The sequence below is a fragment of the Protopterus annectens genome, chromosome 2.part0, assembly GCF_019279795.1.
Source record: "Protopterus annectens isolate FY-2018-M chromosome 2.part0, PAN1.0, whole genome shotgun sequence".
Taxonomy (NCBI): Eukaryota; Metazoa; Chordata; order Ceratodontiformes; family Protopteridae; genus Protopterus; species Protopterus annectens.
This window is the reverse complement of record NC_056728.1, coordinates 1007464329-1007483623: the sequence shown is the minus strand read 5'-3', so window position 1 is coordinate 1007483623 and position 19295 is coordinate 1007464329. Positions and strand designations below refer to the sequence as shown.

At 40.2% G+C, this 19295-nt stretch overlaps 1 protein-coding gene across 13 annotated transcripts in view; it reads right to left on the bottom strand.

Annotated features, from left to right (window-relative positions):
• Positions 1 to 19295, bottom strand: part of LOC122793337 (PDZ and LIM domain protein 5-like) — a 2364325-nt gene that overhangs the window by 624692 nt on the left and 1720338 nt on the right. For 12 of the 13 annotated variants that reach the window (XM_044061256.1, XM_044061255.1, XM_044061264.1 and 9 more), the window contains 2 exons: positions 17950 to 18078; positions 9801 to 9935 (listed from right to left, as the gene is read on the bottom strand). The exons of the other annotated variant lie outside the window; for it this stretch is intronic. In XM_044061256.1, coding sequence (XP_043917191.1) covers positions 9801 to 9935; positions 17950 to 18078 — 264 coding nt within the window. The remainder of the gene's footprint in view (positions 1 to 9800; positions 9936 to 17949; positions 18079 to 19295) is intronic. 13 annotated transcript variants of the gene reach the window in all.

Here is a 19295-nt window from a genome sequence, read left to right as displayed (position 1 = left end):
CCCCCCCCACCCCATCAGGGAAGCATCCATGGTCACTGTGGCATTGGGCTGTGGAACCTGGTAGGGCCGACACCAAAGATTTTCATCTGTATGCATCCACCAGAGGAGATCTTGTTTGCAAATGTTGGTGATGAGAACCTTTGAGTTCAGGGGATGAAGGTTGGGTATCCACTGGGCCTGAAGGAGCCATTGTAACAATCTCATGTGCAGTCTGGCTAAGGGGATTATGGGCATGGCTGCGGCCATAGATCCTAAGGCTTGAAGAATCTCCCTTGCAGACACCTTGCTTTGGAAGAGTATCACCTGAACTTGTGCCCTGAGTCTCTGAAGCCTGTGGGCAAGAAGAGAAATTAGGCTTGACTGCGTGTTGAATATTGCTCCTATGAATTCCAGTTGTTGTGATGGATGGAGGTTTGATTTCTTCCAGTGCATGGTGATGCCTAATGATTCTGCTAGAGCCAAGGTGTAGCAGAGAGCCCTGATCAGGAGACGCTTGGTGGGGGTGGAGAGGAGCCAATCATCTAGATATGGAAACACCTGGAATTCCTGAAGTCTCAGATGAGCTGTTACCACTGCCAGACATTTTGTGAACACTCTGGGGGCCATCGAGAGACCGAAAGGCAGGGCTCTGAACTGGTAGTGACTGGCTCCCAGCCAGAAGCAAAGAAGGCTCCTTAAACGCTTGTCCATCTTGATATGGTAATACGTATCCCGGAGATCTAAAGAGCACATCCACACACCCTCCTGCAGATAGGGGAGGATGGCCTGAAACGTGACCATGCGGAACTTGGTCTGAACTACTGATTTTTTTAGATGACCGAGATCCAGAATGGACCTCCAGTCCCCTGTTTCTTTGGCACTAAAAAGAAACTTGAGTAGAACCCTGATCCGCACTGATCTGAGGAGACCTTTTGGATGGCTCGTTTTTGAAGTAGCTTTCGTATCTCAGAAGCTGCCTCCTCCCTCTGACTGGGTGGAACATCGGGAAGGGATTTCGGAGGTCTTGGATAGGAGATAAGTGGACTATAACAGCCTCTTGTAATGATTCTCTGCACCCACTGATCATTCGTAATTGACAGCCAGGCATCTTGGTGCAGAGAGAAATGTGCCCCGACTGCTTCCAGAGGAAAGCAATCGGGCAGCGCCTCAGGAGCGCTAATATGGTCTACCTGAGAAGAAATCTCTGGAGCCCTGGTTCCAGGGACTCCCTCTGCCCCAAAAAGGGCATCTTCCATTATTGGCACCCCCTCTGCCTCTAGAGGAGTCCTTGCCAAGTCTGTCTCGGAAAGGACCTTGAGACTTTTTGTGCCACATTTTTTCCGCTCCTCTAGTTCCTGGAGAATGAATGCTGAGGCCTGGAGAAATGTAGGCCAATGGCAGACAAGGTCTTCCTGTCTTGCTTGCACCTGGCTAATATATCCTTGAACTTTGCACCAAACAGAGCCGAGGGCTCGATAGGGGCATTTAGAAAGGAAGACTTGAAGGAGTCCGCAAGGTCACAGATACGCATCCAGGCGTGACGTCTCATGACTACGCCCGCACCCGCGGCTCTAGCTGCTCCTTTGGTTGCATGTGACAGCAACCTCATTAATGAATTAGATATGGATTCTAGGGGGGCAAGTTGGGAAGCAACCTTATCTCGTGCTCTATCCAATACTTGACCCACGAGAGTTCTGGAGAGTTCGGAGATAAGATCTCTCTGGAGCCTTGTAAAATGTGCCATAAAGTTCAGAGACCTAACTGCGAAGTTAGCTGATGCAAAGACTCGCTTCCCTAACCTGTCCACTGCCTAGGACTCTCTGTTGAGCGGGTGAACAGCAGGACTCTCTTCTGCAAGGTCCTTTTTCGTGGCAGCCGCCACCACCATAGTGTCCACTGGCAAGCCTCTAGACCAATGGGGTTGATCCTCTGGAGGGGAGAGAACTTTGTCTGATCTTCTGGGAATGGCCTCAACAGAGTCAGGGTTCTTCCAAGCCTGTTGCATGATGAGCTTAACCAGCTCATCGGCAGGGGGGGGGGCGTCAACCCAAGAAGTAGAGGGTCGAGAGCGAAAGGCCTGCAGGAATACGGATTCCTCTGAGGAAGGGGTTGAGGACTTACAGTCACCCCTCTGTTTCAAGATTTCCATGATGTCCCCGAAGGAGACATCATCAGGGGGCAACCGTGGGGACCCTTCCCCATCATCGTAGTCCATATCCTCTGTGAGTGACTCCTCCGGGGAGTCCGTGTGAATCCTCTTACACAACCATTTCCAAGGGGGTTTTTCGGTGGGAACATCCGAAGAAGACTCGGAATGTGAAATACCCTGAACAGGGGTCTCCTGGGCCTTGCACTCTCAGAGTTATGGGGGGGTGGACTTTGACAGCTGCGGCTCAGAGGGAAGTGGGGGAATAACCAACTGTAGAGGATTGCTGGCAGCAAGTACCCTCTCCATAACCCAGAAAGCGGGCCCGCCCGAAGAGGAATGTGAGCCTGGAACCGAAGAAGACTGAATTGGAACCGGGGTCACACCCCGCTCCAGACGGTCTGCCCCCAGGGACGAAGCCCCAATCAAACTCGGAGCAGTAGTCACCCTCTGCTCCGAAGTCAGGGCCGAAAAAAACAACGGAACTGACACCAGGACTGGGGGCTCAACCCCCCAAGCATGAGATTGTGGAAGGGTGGGCTCCGGGGGAACCTGCACCCTAAGGGATCTCAGAACCTCAGACAAAGTTGCTGTTGGCACCAAGGGAGGAATTCCTCTGTTAAAAGTTGGGTAGATGATCCAAGTGAGGAGAGTAAGTAGGGGTTGCTGGAGAAATAGACACAAAGCCAAGAGTGGCATGGGGTCTAGGCGGATTTGAGATTCCCCTAGCAGTCAGCAGCTGATCAAAAAGTCGCACCACATCCAATTCGGAAAGGCTCCTGGTGGATCTCACCGATGCACCTGAAGGGGAGTCAGGCTGGTCCAAAAAGGAGCTGCAGGCTTGTCCGGCAAAAGGGTCCATATTGGATGAGTATCGGGTCCGTGGTGTCACAGAATGGCACCAATGATTCCAATTTTGCAACAGGTAATAATGGTATGGTAGGAGCCATGAAAGGGCTCAGAACAGAAGTCAGTATAGGAATGAACAATAGGAACGGTTCTGACGTCGTTGTCGGAACTGATAACGGGGTCGATAGGAACGGTTCCAAAGCTGCTGTTGGAACCGATAATGGGATTGAAATGGACAAAGTCAGTGCCGATAAAAAATGGAAATACAGGTCGGAATCGAAGACGTAATACTTGTTGGCATCAAAGACGTCATACTGATCGGTATTGAAGACATAGGCGGTGCCATAAATGTTGGTGCCGGTGTGGGCACCGATGAGGCTACCTCAGTAAACTTTATTGGAGCCGAGCTCGGAGCCAATGTAGTCGGCACCGAGGAGGCAGAACGGTGTTCAGACGATGACTTATGGGCCTTGTGCTTATGACCCTTATCTCTGTCACTTGCCGGTGAAGAGGGGTCCGATAGAGGATGTTTCTTATCCAAAACTGGAGGGGGTGAGACCTCCGTCCCAGAAATGGCCTCCAAGAAAGGTGAAGCAAGCAGGCCCTTTAAAAAAGTTTGTTATGACGTTCATTCAGCGTCTGCTGACTGAAACTAGCACAGATATCACAAGGGGGTTTCGCCGACAAATGCGGAACCCCCAAACAGTAAACACATTCCTCATGAAGGTCACTATTCAGCAGTTTACCACTGCAGGAAGAGCAGTGTTTAAATCCCGTAGTTCCCTTCTTTTCAGACATTCCAAAAACATTCTCGCACACAAGGGACAGAAAGAGGAGAAAGAGGAAATGGAGGAAAGAAAAAGTAAATACCAGCAATGGTAACAAGGTACTGTAAAGGCAGAAAGTTAGACATACCAAGAAATTACCAACAATGGTAAGAGAGAAATACCCGTGGGTAGAGCAGTAGATACAAGGAAGAAAAAAACTTTTACAAACTATTAAATCTTTTAAGAAAAAAACACTTAGCTGGAGAGCTCGGTGAAACGCTGCTATATGGCTGCACGGCAAACGAGATCTGGGGTAACTGAGCAAAGGGCATTGTGGGTAGCAGCTTAGCTTGAGAGTTTTTGGTGCACACAAGCTTGGTATAAGGCCAACTCGGTTCCGAGCCAAACCCATCAGTGATAAATAGGAAGAAGATTAACAACTTCAGATGCATGCTTTCTTTTAGCCACTGCCACCCATGTATGCGGAACTAAAAACAATAATGCCATCTTTCTCTTAGCCTGACTAAAATCAGCCGAACAAAACCGTGCACACCTAAATGCAATTTCCCCCTAAGTTCATCAAGTTATAACGTTAAACAGACAACTGCAAAGATAGTAAAGAAACGTGAGCTACCCTACCAACCTCACGGTTTATTCCAGGAAAGATTTAGGTTACAAAAAATAATAAAGAATGTGCTCAAATGCTTTGATGAAACGGGGTTTTCAGTATCCACACTCGTAGCACCAGAAGACAGCAAATACGTATAATATCCATAATATCCTGCACCAACAACTGACTTATACACAAAAGTCTGCAGCAATAAATAAACCCAGCCAAACAGATGCCCAGACTACACAAGACGAAATCTCTTCAATTGGCCACGAAAGACAAACAATAACAAGCTAAATTAAAAACATTTAAGGTCAATAATACATCCCACAATTCCCATGACATTAATGATTAATTTCACTTTATGAGCTAATAGGCCTAAAAAGCCCCTATCAAAAAGAGAAAAACAATAACTTATAACTTTCCTCCCTACGGGAGGAATACCTCTTAGTAAGATCCTTTGGAAAATAGCACATTTAAGTATTTTAAATATACCTTATTTATATCCAAATTGCCTTCTATGAAAAAATTATTTTAGTCCACAAGCTATAACATAGCCAATGCATGCACTGCGTCACAAAAAGATACCACTGTCATCAGCAAGCAATTTTGTTTTGTGAAGCTTCATCCCATTCCTTAAACTAGAAAATATACACCTCCCCCTTCTAATTTGTATTTATTCTAAAATATATAAACAAACACGTAACACTTTCACACCAAACACAGCGTCACTTGAAGAAGACGCCCATACCACAGCTAGAAAGAAACCAATTAACTCAACCCAAAACAGTGAGTATTAGCATACTGGCCAATTATAGTCGACCTTCACAGGAGTGACAATCAAATTGACAAGTAAAGGTGGGGCATTTTCACCTCTCTAAGCAAGGCTTACTTGAAAAGTATGAAAGGGAATGCTTCTCCACTCTCCCTGATTTTGACTCAGACTTTAGCTTTATCCCTCTTAATCCCTCCAAATGCTGGTAACATTTGGAGAAAATGTGGTGAATTACAGCTATTAAATAATGACACAAATGGCGCAAAACTGGGACTTCACGTGTCCGGTTTTCAATGAAATTGCTAACTGAACAATTTGTCAGAAAATTGGACAGTCCGGCCAAAAACCGGACAGCTGGCAACCCTAGTTGCTGCAGTTATTCTTTTTTTAACAAATTAACCAATACAGACTATATAAAATAATGCCTTCTCCAGTATAATTCATTTCTAACTATAATCTTCAGTCCAATAGTTTTATTTGGAGTTAAGACTTAGAAAGCAAGTCCAGTATAATTTTCTGCCTCCTTAAGTATAACATGCCACTAGTTGGCCTTACCTAGCAGCTCTTTTCCTTTAGCAGGTGGTATGGTGGAACCACAGTTAACAATGTGCCTCAACTCCCTGGACCACTAATCTAATTCATAGGGGCAGGCCTTATCTGTGAAGTCTGCCAAATCATCCCAGGTCTCTGTGCCTTTCTGCACAGGTCACTAGTCTCATCTCACATTTCAAAAACAAGCTATTAATCTCACTGGTGGTGACACACAGTCACTTGTGTGCATGACAGTGTGGATATACACATGCTCCCTGTAATTCAGGGGTATCACTTTCAAATCTGCTTCCTGCTTTGCAGCCATTGCCTGCAGGGACAGGCAACATCCCCTATAACCCTGAATTTTATTAAAGCAGGTATAAAAATATGACTGGATGGTTGTGGGCCAGCAGCAAACCAGCTCAGTGGTTACAATTCTGCCTCACATGATCAGGTCTGGGGTTGAGTTCTAATCCATTCACTTCTGGTTTACAGCTTTCATGCTATTTGGTTAATTTAGTTTTCTCCCATCTTGTAAACAAGACAACTGAAACTTGCTTATATTTATATAAATCTATAGACGTATACATATATATATATATATATATATATATATATAAAATATATAAAAATACACACACACCACTAGATGAAGTCTACTAAAGTCAGCGGAATAGGAGAATGAAACCTCTAATGACTGGAAAAGAAATGACACTTTATAGGGCTACAAGAAAAATTGTGTGTGTGTGCATACACACACACACACACACACACACTACTCAATACATACCTTCCTTCTACTCAGTCTCCAATTAAACACACACACATTTTTTCATTGAACTTTATCCTCCAGTGAAACCACTTCCAACAGAAATAATGCAAATTTTACCTAGACCTCCATCACTTATCTCCTTAAATGCTTTATTTTTTAACTGCACGTGTTCAGTTGATCCTAAATCAATGCATCCTCTTTAATTTCATTCATTTTTTAACATAAACTGTAACAATTTAGTGTTCATACTTTTTAATTTCTCCAAGGCTGGTACTAATGACACCTTAATCACAGCCACTAAAGCAGAAGTAGCAACTCCTTCCTCTGTCAGCAGCCTCCATGGTTGTGCAGCGACCAACCAATGATACACTAATCTTGCAAAATTAACTATTTTTATACAATTAAACTGCAAACTATGCCAGTGGATACATTATACGATATGCTTAATGTTCTAACAGTCAAAGGCATCAAGTTAAGAATTATCAACTGTAAAACTACACTGCTGTCAACTTACTTATATTATGCAATAACTGGTCATTCGTATTCCAAAAACGTGCATGCTGATTGGACAGCCCAACCAGTGTGCCAGTTGTAAATCGAGCATACACCAGTACAAAATAATCTGTTTGCTGAAGTACCACTGAGCGGACAGGCTTTCTGTTGGTATACATTGGGGGACACAGCAAAATATGAGAAAAATCACATACATTCTGCAAAACTAAAGAGAAACAAACTTGATTACTTTGTATTTCTGTGCTGTCCCCATTAAAACCTTGATTTTTTTTAATGAAATAAAGAAAACAGCAACACCAAGGTAAGACTGAAGTACTGTTATACAAATACATTTAAGAAAGGTATCTTTCCTAAATAATGTTATTGTATAATAGCAACAATCAATTCCTGTGTGTGGGTATATCAGGATTTACTCACAGTTGGCTCTGTTTAATCACTCGGGCTTCGAGTAAATTGACATTCCACCCTCTCTCCAGTCCTCCAAGTCGCCACTGGTACACAACAAGGCTCTATCCTTGGTCCCTTCCTCAACATTCTCACCCGCACACTCCACACTACAGGCCTCCCTAAAATAGTATGCAGATGACTGTACACTCATTTGCACATCTGAAAATGTGGCACACTTCCAAAGAATTACTCAGGAAGCTTTAACAGCAACTAAAACATAGCTTTGTAACTCTCAAATGATGCTCAATCCTAAAAAATACTTTTTTCCCTAAAATCTCTCTCCCATGAAAACACAAAATTTTGAAGTCCTCTCTCTCTTTAAAATACAACCACTGAAGTCATTTATCATAGCAAATTATTAGGGACGATAATCTTAAATTCAACCTACATATGCAAAACTGCATAAGAAAAAAATCAAAACCCAGGGATGCTTTACAGAGCCAAAAACTTTCTCAACGACACAACTAAAGCTACATTTGCTACTACTTATCTCTTCCACACTTCTATATGGTGCTCCCATCCTTAGTAACCTTCATCCATCACAAAAATCAAAACTTGAAAAATGCTTAAACAAAGTTGCTAAATTTGAGGCAAATACCCCATTTAGAACTCACCACTGTGTGGGCAATAAAAAGCCTAAATTGGTTAGACCTACCCCATCAACTAACATATACACAGCTTCCTACCACCTATACAATTATCCAGCATCCATCACCTTCTCCAGTGCTAAATAACGTTCAACACAACTACATTCCCAGTTGGTCAATGACAATACAATACAATACAATGACCACAAACTCCTGTCTGTCCACAAACCAATCAAATCTGCTGGTCATTGTCTGTACTCATATCATGTTGCTAAGGCCTGGAACTCGCTACCTGAAGTCAATATCACCCCTCCCATCCTTCAAAACTATTCTGAAAGACTTCCTAGCCAAAAGCTGACTCTGTTCTTCCTCAACACCAGTATAAACTATATCTCTAAATGTGAACAAATACCTATTCACACCTTATACCTCCTTACTCTTCCCCTCTTCACTTACTCCCTCGCAGTTGTTTGTATTATACTAACTCACCTTTATTTTCTCTATAACGTGGCTAAAACTTCTCTATTAAATCATCATATAACTTGTATCTGGTCTTAAATGTTTTCATATGCCTAATTTCAACTTTTAAAATTTAATAAAGTGTTGTTAAAATTAGTCACTGTCTGTGTGCACTGTAACAGGCTTTTGTTCATCTGTTGTTTTTTTATATGCCCAGGTTCCCAGTTTGGAACAAAAAGTGGCTCCATAGTTCGCTTATGATTAAGGGCTGGCATGATGCAAGATATAGATTCATGACAGCAGTCTGAAAGCCAGAAGACTGAATGTCATTTAACTGAAACCAAATTACTGAAAATTATTTGAGTGAAAATGGACCACGATGTAAAAAAAAAAAATGCAGACATTTGCAGTGCAGCAACCCCAGTCCTCCAACAACCTTCTGTAGACGTCTATGACCACTCTCTCATACAACCTTCCTTGTTTATTCTGTGTTTGGTGTAGCACAGTCTTTCAGTAAAGGAAAAGATATTGGTGCCTGTGCAAAACCAAATGCTCCTCTCCTTTTCCAAGGCTATATGACCTTGGTGTAGGGTGCAAATATAACAGTAGGATGGGGGAGTAAGTGTTCTTTTATTATTGTAGTAGATTTTCAGTCAATTTGCATTTAGTCCTCTTCTATTCAAACTACTGTCTTGAATCTGTAGCCCAGTACCATGCAGACATGCACAGCTGCCTGCAACAGACAGGTTCTTGCAAAATGAAATATTCTGTAACTGTAGCAATAACTTGTATGGGTCTGTGTGTGCATTTAACACACATACACACACACTTGTATGGTATGTGCATGGCAGATAACATTCACTGTGAAACACAGGCGATAAAGATTAATAAAGAACGGTAACTGAATAAGATGCATGCACCACTAATTTCTGTGTTGATGTAAGCATCAGAAATCAGGTTCTTATTTATCTATTTATATTTGTTTACCGCGGTAGTGCGCCCATCTCAACGGACCACTTGTTGGCACAGCCCAGGTGAATACAATCACATAACAAATGAGCAAATATATTTACAAATACAAGGATATGCTAAAATAACAGCTGACTAAAAGTAGGCACTGCCTAGATTGGTTAATAAAAAGGTTTACAGAAAACAACCACTTCAGATCTATGATGTAATAAATTACTGTTGAGTGAATGTGAACATCCTTTCAATAAGCACTAATTCCCCACCTCACAGAGAAGACCTCAAAAGTTTTAAAAATAAACATGATTTATTACAACAGTCAACAAGACCAAATTACTACTACAAGTGTCCCCACATCTGGGACGTTGCAAACAGTGAACTGTGTGTGTCCTTTCATACCTCTTGGTCTTGTGTACAGAGACAGCACCTTCAGACCTCCTTTTAGGTCGTTTACACTGCACAGGGGGAACAGTAGCAACAGGCGTAATGAGCAGAGCATCCAAGAGTGCGCGAGAGACAGCAGGGACGCAGAGTCTAGCAGGAATTCAAAGGGACAGTACAGCAGAGAACACCAAGAGAGGAAAAAAGGAAGATTTACTACAGCAAAGAAGCATTTAGTTATCACATGCAAATCAACAGATCCAAACCGAAAACATACATGGTCGTTGTACATTTCTTTAGAAGAAAATGTGTTCTCTGAAAGTTTTTATGGTGTGTGTGTGTGTGTGTGTCTGCGTTAGAAGACCATCATCATCTAGGTTGACACAGTAAGAATTACATCGCATTTTGTTTAATACATTCAGTCAGAACAGCCTGGCAGTCATGCAGTACATTAGTTTAACATGACTGTATCCATTTAGTTTTAGAAAGTGAATGCTTCTGTTTCAAACTGAACAAGACTGAATTAAGTAAAGAATAATGTCTATACACTACTTACAGCCCTTTTCATTATGAGGCTGGTGCTGCCATAGGAATTTTACATTCAGTTTTTCATTTACTTCTTTCTACACAGCTGAAATTGAATAAACAGTTGACACATGGTAGCTTAAACTGTTCAGTAAAGAACCTTTGACTGTGAGCATACACAAAATCTGTTAGCACAACAGATTTACTTTTCTGTCTTAACCTCATACTCACATGGAGCTGCTTCCAGTGGTCACTCTGCTCAATACTACCTAAAACGCTCTAAGCATAGTGGGCTGGTGATGGGCATTAGTTCTCTCACTGATGCACACATTTGCGTTCCTAATTTAGGGGTGTTTTCTACAGCTAAGCCTTGAACATCCACTTAAACATTTCTGAACTTGTCAGTACCCTTGAATAAACCCAAAATGATGTATCTATGTATGGGCACAGATTTCATGGCACTGACCTGAAATACAATTTCTTTTTCTTCATACTGAATTGTCATTGTGAACTTATAGACATTTTGACAGACTGGCATCTCAAAACACAAACACTATATTAATCATGAAACCACCTCAGCCTTAAGTTCAGCACTGTGATTTTTTTTTGTTTGTTTTTGGCCTCCTCTGTGTGCCCTCTGACCACTGACTGCTCAGAAGCTCCTCATACTGGTCTATTTTTACTTCTGTGCACCTGGTACTATTCCCTCCCTCCAGGCATGCAGGTTACCAGTGGTGGAGCAGGAAAGTATGGTGGTTCACAGAGCAGAAGCCAGCAGCATCATATATACCTACAAGTAGTAGATATATGCCATGAGATCACCCACATCGCAAGGCAAACATTAAACCTCAGGCGAAAAAGCTCTCACTTTCCAGGTGTGAGCAAGGCAAAGCGCCACTCCTTCACACCTGCCTCCTCCAGTCCCCAAGTGGCTGCTGGCTTCAGAAGGGGTCACTGAAAGAATTGCACACACTATGCAGACCTACAGTCACAACTCATTCATCCATTTGAAGATCTCTGTAGTAATGGATGCCATTAAAACTAGGGCTGCCTGTTGCATGACATGATACCCTGCCACAAGCAATAAATCTGGCAAACTGACTCTCTTTTTAATGTTCTCTGCCTGTCATCCCAATCATCAGCTCTTTTTAAAAATAGATGACTTTCTCCATGTACTAGTCTGTCACTGCTCATTTCAATGAGCAATAGCTGCTCACCTACACCTGACTGATCCAACTTCTGCCCTCGGCGTCTCCCCAAAACGTTCACTCCCTAACTAAGACTACCTGGAAAAGACAAGTAACTTCTACCTCCTATCTCAATAATAACTCTTTATTATACTGGATTTTAAATTCTTTCCATGCCTCTGTTCCTGCAAAAGCACTGCTTCTTACTAAGCTGACCAGTATTTCCTTATCTTTCTGCATTACTCCTTAATCTAGGGAGACAAATAGTTCACTTTACAAAGCAGCAACCTCATTTTTCTCTCTAGCAGCCTCTACTCTTCCTTATTCCTCCCTTTCCTTGTTCTACAAAAAAAAAAAAAATCTTTCTACAAAAATAAACATTTCATGGTCTGCCCACTTCTTTCCCCCGCCCTGGCTTACCAGTGATTTAAAACAAGAAATGAGGGATAAAAACAGTTTGACATTTGTGGAAAACAACAATCAGACTAGACATTTGGGAGCATTTTCACTGCTTTGTACAATTTACAGTACTGCTGCCAATTCTGCAAAATCTATCTACTTATGCAGAAAACAATGTTATGGCCAGTCAACCAAAACTCTTCACTTCTGATACTTCTTGGGGAAGCTACTAGACGAATGTATTAGTCTGACATCCCTTATACTGTATTAGACACACTTCCCTTCCCACTGCAATACCTTCCTCCAACTCGGGCACCAGGACTCAGCTTGCAAATCCCTCCATATCCCCTGTTCAACACTATATTTCCTTTTACTTTATCCTTATCCCTGAAAAAAAAAAAAAAAAACCCCACTAATCATAATCCTTATCCTACACCACTTACCATTTTTCTGCATGGCAGATCTCCATCTCTAAAGCTGCCATTTTTATTTTCTTTCCCCCAACATCCAATATTATTCCCCTCTAAGTATTCTATTACAATCCATCTTCCTAAACACACCTCTCCTTGCTCTCACATGACTACAGATGGCCAACCTTTGCACCTCGACACAAAGTTTCAGGCAGATATACAAGCACCTCCTGGAGCATACAATTTCTCAGGACTAGCCCAAGTTCAGCTCGGGCTATGACACCCTAAATGTCATGCAGTGTGTTACTCATACGTCACTCTCAGGTTTGGAAAGGGGTATGCAAAAAGGGACAACAGCCCCCACCTTATCAATAAGCTTAACTGAACCCGTTTCATGGATAGCCCACTGATCGGGTTTGGTTATTATCAAATACAATGTTTAATGTTATATCAGGCAACACTGTGTATGATACATTCATCTTCAAATCTTGTGTGCCTGAGGGCTCTGTTCTGGTCACAGTACTGTTACTTATCAGTGAACCTTCCTTCAGTCCTACCACCTGCTCATTAAAACTGTCCGCTAATGATGTGCTAGCTAATCCTTAGACCCATGGCCATGTTTAAGCCCATTCAGAATTAACTAAAAGCTGACTAAGTTATGACACTGTACAGGAATACAAAACTCTTCCATGAACAAGTCATGCCTGGCATTTGTAGATGCATCTTTTTCATTAGTACCTAAATCTGAATACAACTGGCAAACTCTAGACAAATCTAACAGGTTATTAATCCCAAGTCTTAGCACAAGTTTCCCTTTGGCTATTTTCCCTGATGTTTTAGTTCTTGAACCACAACTGCTGCCCTTCTTAGCAAGCACATTTACTATCGAAACATGCTAATATGATCTTAGTTACATCTCCAATCCAATAGTGGCTGTGCTGTAACATTAGAAAAGCCAGACTTATTCAAATGGAGGGAGGTGTAGTTCATTAAAGTGCCTCCTGTGAAACAGAATCAGTTTCATCAAATGTATGCAGGGACACCAAGTGTAACAGCTCTAGAACTAAACCTCTGCATCACGTGAAGAATGTTTATGCATGGTATCATTTTCAGACACATGATTAATTCTCATTTACCAGAATGAAAATAAAACTGTCCTCTTCTTGATGTACAATACATACAACGTTTTCAATCTTTTAAGCTTTTTGTTATGCATTTATTGTTTATTTCACATGTATGCTTACAATATAAAATGCTGTATAATGTAATGTGAATACTTGATAAGAGAAAGTCTACATATATTTTAGTTAGTTATTAGCTATTATACCATGACCCTGATTGGCCAGCACGCTAGTAAATATCACTTATACTAATGGAAAGACTTGTTCCATTAGTATAAGTCTGTTTGCAAAGGAGATCTCTTAAACTCCTTTAACAAGATCTTGCTTTCTCCATTGCTTTTAAAACCTGTTTTAACAGAGACACTTTAAAATAAGCAACGGAGATCTCATGTTAAACCCATTTAAATGGGTTTAACATAGCGAGACAGCTTTAAAATAAGCAACGGACATCTCTATGTTAAACCCATTAGATCTTGCTTTCTCCGCTGCTTTTGGCCACAGCTCTGATGTACTTACATCAGAACTGCCGCTGATACCAGACAGCCGGAAGGGCAGCAAAGAGGGCCATTATTTAAGAAAAGTAATTATTTCTTTTCTTAAATAATGTCATATAGTAACATCTATACACATTAAACACATTGTTAATTAGTAACCTGTCCACTTTGTAAATGTTCATGTTCATTAAGCTGTCAATACTACAGTTTATTTCTTCAAATGTATATTTCTTCACTCCGTACGTTGGATTAAAGATTTCATACTTTTAATACTTTCGGCTCTTTTGACTGGTTACTTCTTTGATTCAGCTGTTTTTGTTGGACCAGCCTTTATCCATTCATTCTCTTTTTGGACTGATACATATTCTTTTGCTTATCGAGTGGGACATGGCAGAGGGTCATGACTTAGAACTGAAACCCTCTATTATCTTTGAATGTCTCTAGTGTTGGCGTGACTCTTTTGTATGACAGTGATGTGAGTCTGGAAACTTTTAAGAGCTCTAGGAGAGAACTAGAGAATAAATTATTCAAACTGAAATGGCTACAATGGCAAAAAAAGCCTGCCCCTGTTTTAAGATGGTTCCAAGAGGCCTTTGTATAGGTAATATGCCTACTTATGGGAATTATTATCCAGACCTCCTTCAGAAATGTCAACTGCTCAATTCAGAACTCGGTAACAATTACATGACTTTGCTATTAGAATTTTTTAAACCATTGGGGAATACATTGCTGCAGGAGATTGATTTGTTACAATAGAGACTTGTTAGACATTTTAAATCTGAGACACATTTACTAGTTTTGGATGACTTGTAGGATAACGTATCCATGTATGATATGCAGTTACAAAATCAGAAACGGGGAAAGCTAGAAAGAGATTTCAAATATGGAAATGTGTTCTCTTAGCCTAAACAGAAAAGAACACTTCATGAATAGGTGAATGAGTCAATGCTTGCTGATGAATTTGTTGATCCTGTTGTGAATGTTGATAAATTATCTGCAAAGAAGTCGGAAGCCTCTTCATCATCAACCCTGGCTCATGACACTTCTTTGACTACTTTAACATCTGAAAAGCATGCACTGCTGCTGCTAGACCACCTGATATTAGAAGGAAAGAACCAGCTAATACACCTTCTACAGGCTTGGCTTTTCCGAGTCTACCCATTCCAGAAAGGACAGATGGAAATTTCAGGCCAGAGAGGTCTTTGAGCCGAGGCAGGAAGAGATGCAAAGTCTCTCAAGATTGGGCTCCACACTCAGAAGAGACCCATGTATGGCAAATGAGGAGGGAATGTTGGTACACAATAGCTCCTCTCTGGATATGAGTGAAGCACAGATGAAGATCTTAAACAAAGGTCTTTCCTTCATATCTTCCAATTGTTCTGATACTACTGATATAGTTATGGACATCATGTTATTTGCCAGAAATGTGATGCTTAAGATGTTGTTGTGCTAATAGTACGCCAATATGGTGTTAGCTTGGTGGGAGCAAACTGAAGTTCTCCCTGACAATCCCTTTGTGTCACCTATTAAATATTATAAGTGCTTTGTAGATGACATTTTTGCTGTGGAATGGCTCTTTAGAGGCTCTACATAATTTTTTTGAATATCTAGGGAACATCACTACATTTTTAAGATTTAAACTTAAAACAACTACTTGAAAAGCCTCCAAAATAAGTGAAAAAAAAAAAGGAAAAAAAAACTCTGACAGAACGAAACAGAGGACTCTACTGAAACACACAAAAAAATGTTTTAATAACAAAAATAGGTTAAGCACTTTCGACTTTGCATAAAGGCCTTCCTCAGAACAAATAATTCCAATACAAGTAATAATTTTATACCCCTACTAATTAATAATAATAAGATATACTTTGAAATTTTCTAGGGAATTGGTGGATTTCCTAAATGTTAATATTAGTAACAATATCTGGTCAAATTATTACTAATTTGTATCGTAAACATTGCAGGAAGAATCATTTACTTCACAGGTCTAGCATGCATCCCTCATTTGTTTATAGAAATATTCTGAAGAGCCAATTCATGAGGTCTTCAAGGCTTGCTAATGATGAAGCAGCTCTTATAACGACTTTTAATACTTTAAGTGATGACTTTTTAAGAGGAGGTTATAAAATTAATGAGATAAGTAAAAGCAGACAAGAAGTCGAATTTTTAAGATAAAGTAAAGCAAAGCCTTATTTTTATGAGTCTTCTCCCACTGCTGTGAATAATACTGGTAAAGGTCGGCGACTGAACATAGTTCGTATTCCTTTAACATATACAGCAGGTACAAGTACGATATGTGAAATTATCAAAAGGAATTGGCTGATTTTGATGGCCAAATCGTAGTTTGACATAGATCGAATTTTACAACACTTACATGACATCTGCAAGGGAAATGTTCTTAATGCATTGGCTAAGGATTGTAATTCTTTTAATTATGCTTCACATTCCTTTAAGTTTTTAGTTTTGCAGATTTTGTCTGTTAATTTGAGGGAGGTGATATTATTAACAGGACAGAATTAGCCGAAACCAAATTGATTACTTTACTGCAAGCTGATAAAGGTTTCGGCTTGAATGCTATGGTACCTCTACATTGATTTGTTGTTTTAATATGGGATTGGTTAATGTTTCTTATTTAAAGTCTACTGAATCAGTTGAATGTTATGGTCTGATGAAGCATCCAGTACACAAACGTGCTCACCTGTCTTTTTATCTTGTTGGATTAAAGATTTTTTACTTTTAATACCTTCTACTGTGTTAGCTGGTTACTTTAATTATTAATCTATATCCATGATATGAAATTTTTTTCACATTAATAAATTAAATACTTAGCACTCCTCAAACACCAAAATAACCAAAAATACATTTCTCCACTGCCATAAAGTACAGTAGATTTGAAATTAATGCAAGAGTTAATAAACTTAATCTTTAAATAAATTAATAATTAAAATGTTTTAATGCTTACACTTAAAATAGGGCTAAATGCCAAAAATGTCATAAACAATACTGCTGTACTACACTGACTCCGCAAGCCATCGTGAAAGTAGTCAGACAACCTGCCTTTAAATGCATAAAGATGTCCATAGTTCTCTCTCCTCTAACATTGTGTTATTACTTTTTAAACACAAATCTTGTTTTTAAGCAGCATGTTACACAAATGAACTCTAATCCTGGTATTCCCAGTTAGATGGAGAGCACAGCAGCAGCACATCACTTCCCCCATTAACTTCATGCACTCCTTACCTTTTTGTACTGTAACCTGGACAATAGATATACTAGCATCTAAACGGAGAGTGGCACATTAGATCGGACACTGAGAAGGTCTTCTCTTAACCTCAATACAAAAGATTGTACAACTGCACAGCTACCTCCTCAAAAAAAGTTTTGTGCACAATAGTCCAAAAGTATACGTCTTTCTGTTCAGCATACATAAAGGACCATGTCTAGACATTTTTATTCAGGGCAAGCATTTTTTTCAGGTAGGCTGCAAAAACTTCAAGTTCAGATCACTGTGTCACTGAATATTCATTCCATTTTCTTCACCTCGTAAAACAGTATGATCGCTCATAAACCATAATCTCACTAAACATGACACACTGGATTGTCTTGAATATTTACAAAGTAAAAAAAAAATATTTTACTTGAACAAATTTTGAGGTTCATGCACATTCAACAGCGAAGGAAACAGAGTCATGGACTCTATTCTCAAATGCAGGCTACAAATAAATGCGCTAAACAAAGCAGTCTATACATAAAGAGGCTGCATATTCTGCATGCAAATGGCACTGGATATCAACAGTACCTCATATATTTCATAAGGAAAAAACAGATTTACTGAAAAGGTAGTATGCTTCCATTCAACATAATCTACATTATGTAAATGAATTTGAAAATCTGAAATGTAAAGTTGATACACAGACTACATCCACTTTTAGAAATTAACTGTAAAGTAAATGCCCACACATACATTGTCATGTGTTGCACCAGCATACCAGCTGAGGGCTGTATTCTCAAACAGAAAGCCTAATGTCTACCTGGCCTGAGCTGACACAATAGTAGAAACAGTGGAAACAGCTTTCTTCACTTCTGGGCTCTGGGAAACTGGAAGAAGAACAGGAGGAGCGCTCTTTGGTAAAGCCTGCAAAGGGTTTTCCAAAAACTTTCTTGAGTGCAAAGAAAAGGAAAGGAAAAGAAAGAAAGAACTGATAAGTGAGAGAAGATAGAATGACAAAAATCATCAAAATTATTAAGTGAACATGCAAAGCAGATTTTCAGAAGTATAAGAGCCACAAAATTCAGCCCCACAAAGAAAATTCCCTTTGATATGACAATCAATGCTACTTCTGCTTTTTAATTCACAATGTAGTCACTGGGAATGTCAATGAACCTGCAAACTACCAAACCCTTTCAACACACAGCTCCTAATCCTAGCATCACAGATCCTGATCCTTCTCCAAGTCATATGGACTATAATTCTATATTAGTGCTTTATAATCGCAATACATGTGGTTCTGCCCATAATATTATGTCATCTGTTCAAAATAAGTGTCATGCCACACAGGGTTATGGTGGCATGAAACGCTCTGTTCTTCTTCACTGCTACACAGTGATCAATCATGGCAGTCTGGTCCCAAAGGCACACAAAAAGCTAGCAAATAGAACGCTGACCTCCTGAATTAAAAATCATGCCAGGTAGTACAATGACATCTGTGTGTCTTCATGTGAGCGACCCAAGTACACTACTGAACATGCTGTTACAAACCCCAAATGGCACTGCTGCTAGCAGTAAACACCAACATTTAACCAAATAATGTTATTCTATCACTACAAGTGGTAGAATCTAAGGAAGAAGTTCTCTGAATTACCGTACCAGGCAATTTAGTCACAGTGCTCACTTTACTCTATAAGTACTAACAGCACATGACTCTAAAACTATAAAAGATGTGTAATGTATTCTCCACTTTTCAAACATGTTTCTTCACTGTCCTTCAGGCTTGCTCTTGGTTCCCTAACCACTTCTACATCTTAAATAAGGCACAGCACTTTACTAGGCCTTTCAAATAAGAAAATTATTTTTGCTTCATACGGTTCTGTCAATACCTGCAAACTGCTGATTTATCACTGGCTTTTCTGTTACTGAAATGAAGTAGCAAGCAAAACCACAAAGCCTTACAAGGTTGCTAAACAAAAGAAAACAAAGGTGATATTTGTCAGAGAAAATCTTGTACTTGCATTAAACCACACATTTCTTTACTTTAAAACATAAAGTGCTAAGGTAAGACAGTAATGCTGATAACACACATTAGCCATAAGATGCCAAGAGAAGGGAGTTTCTCAGTTTTAGCTCTAGCCCAGGTGGATAAATATGAAAGCGAAGCCC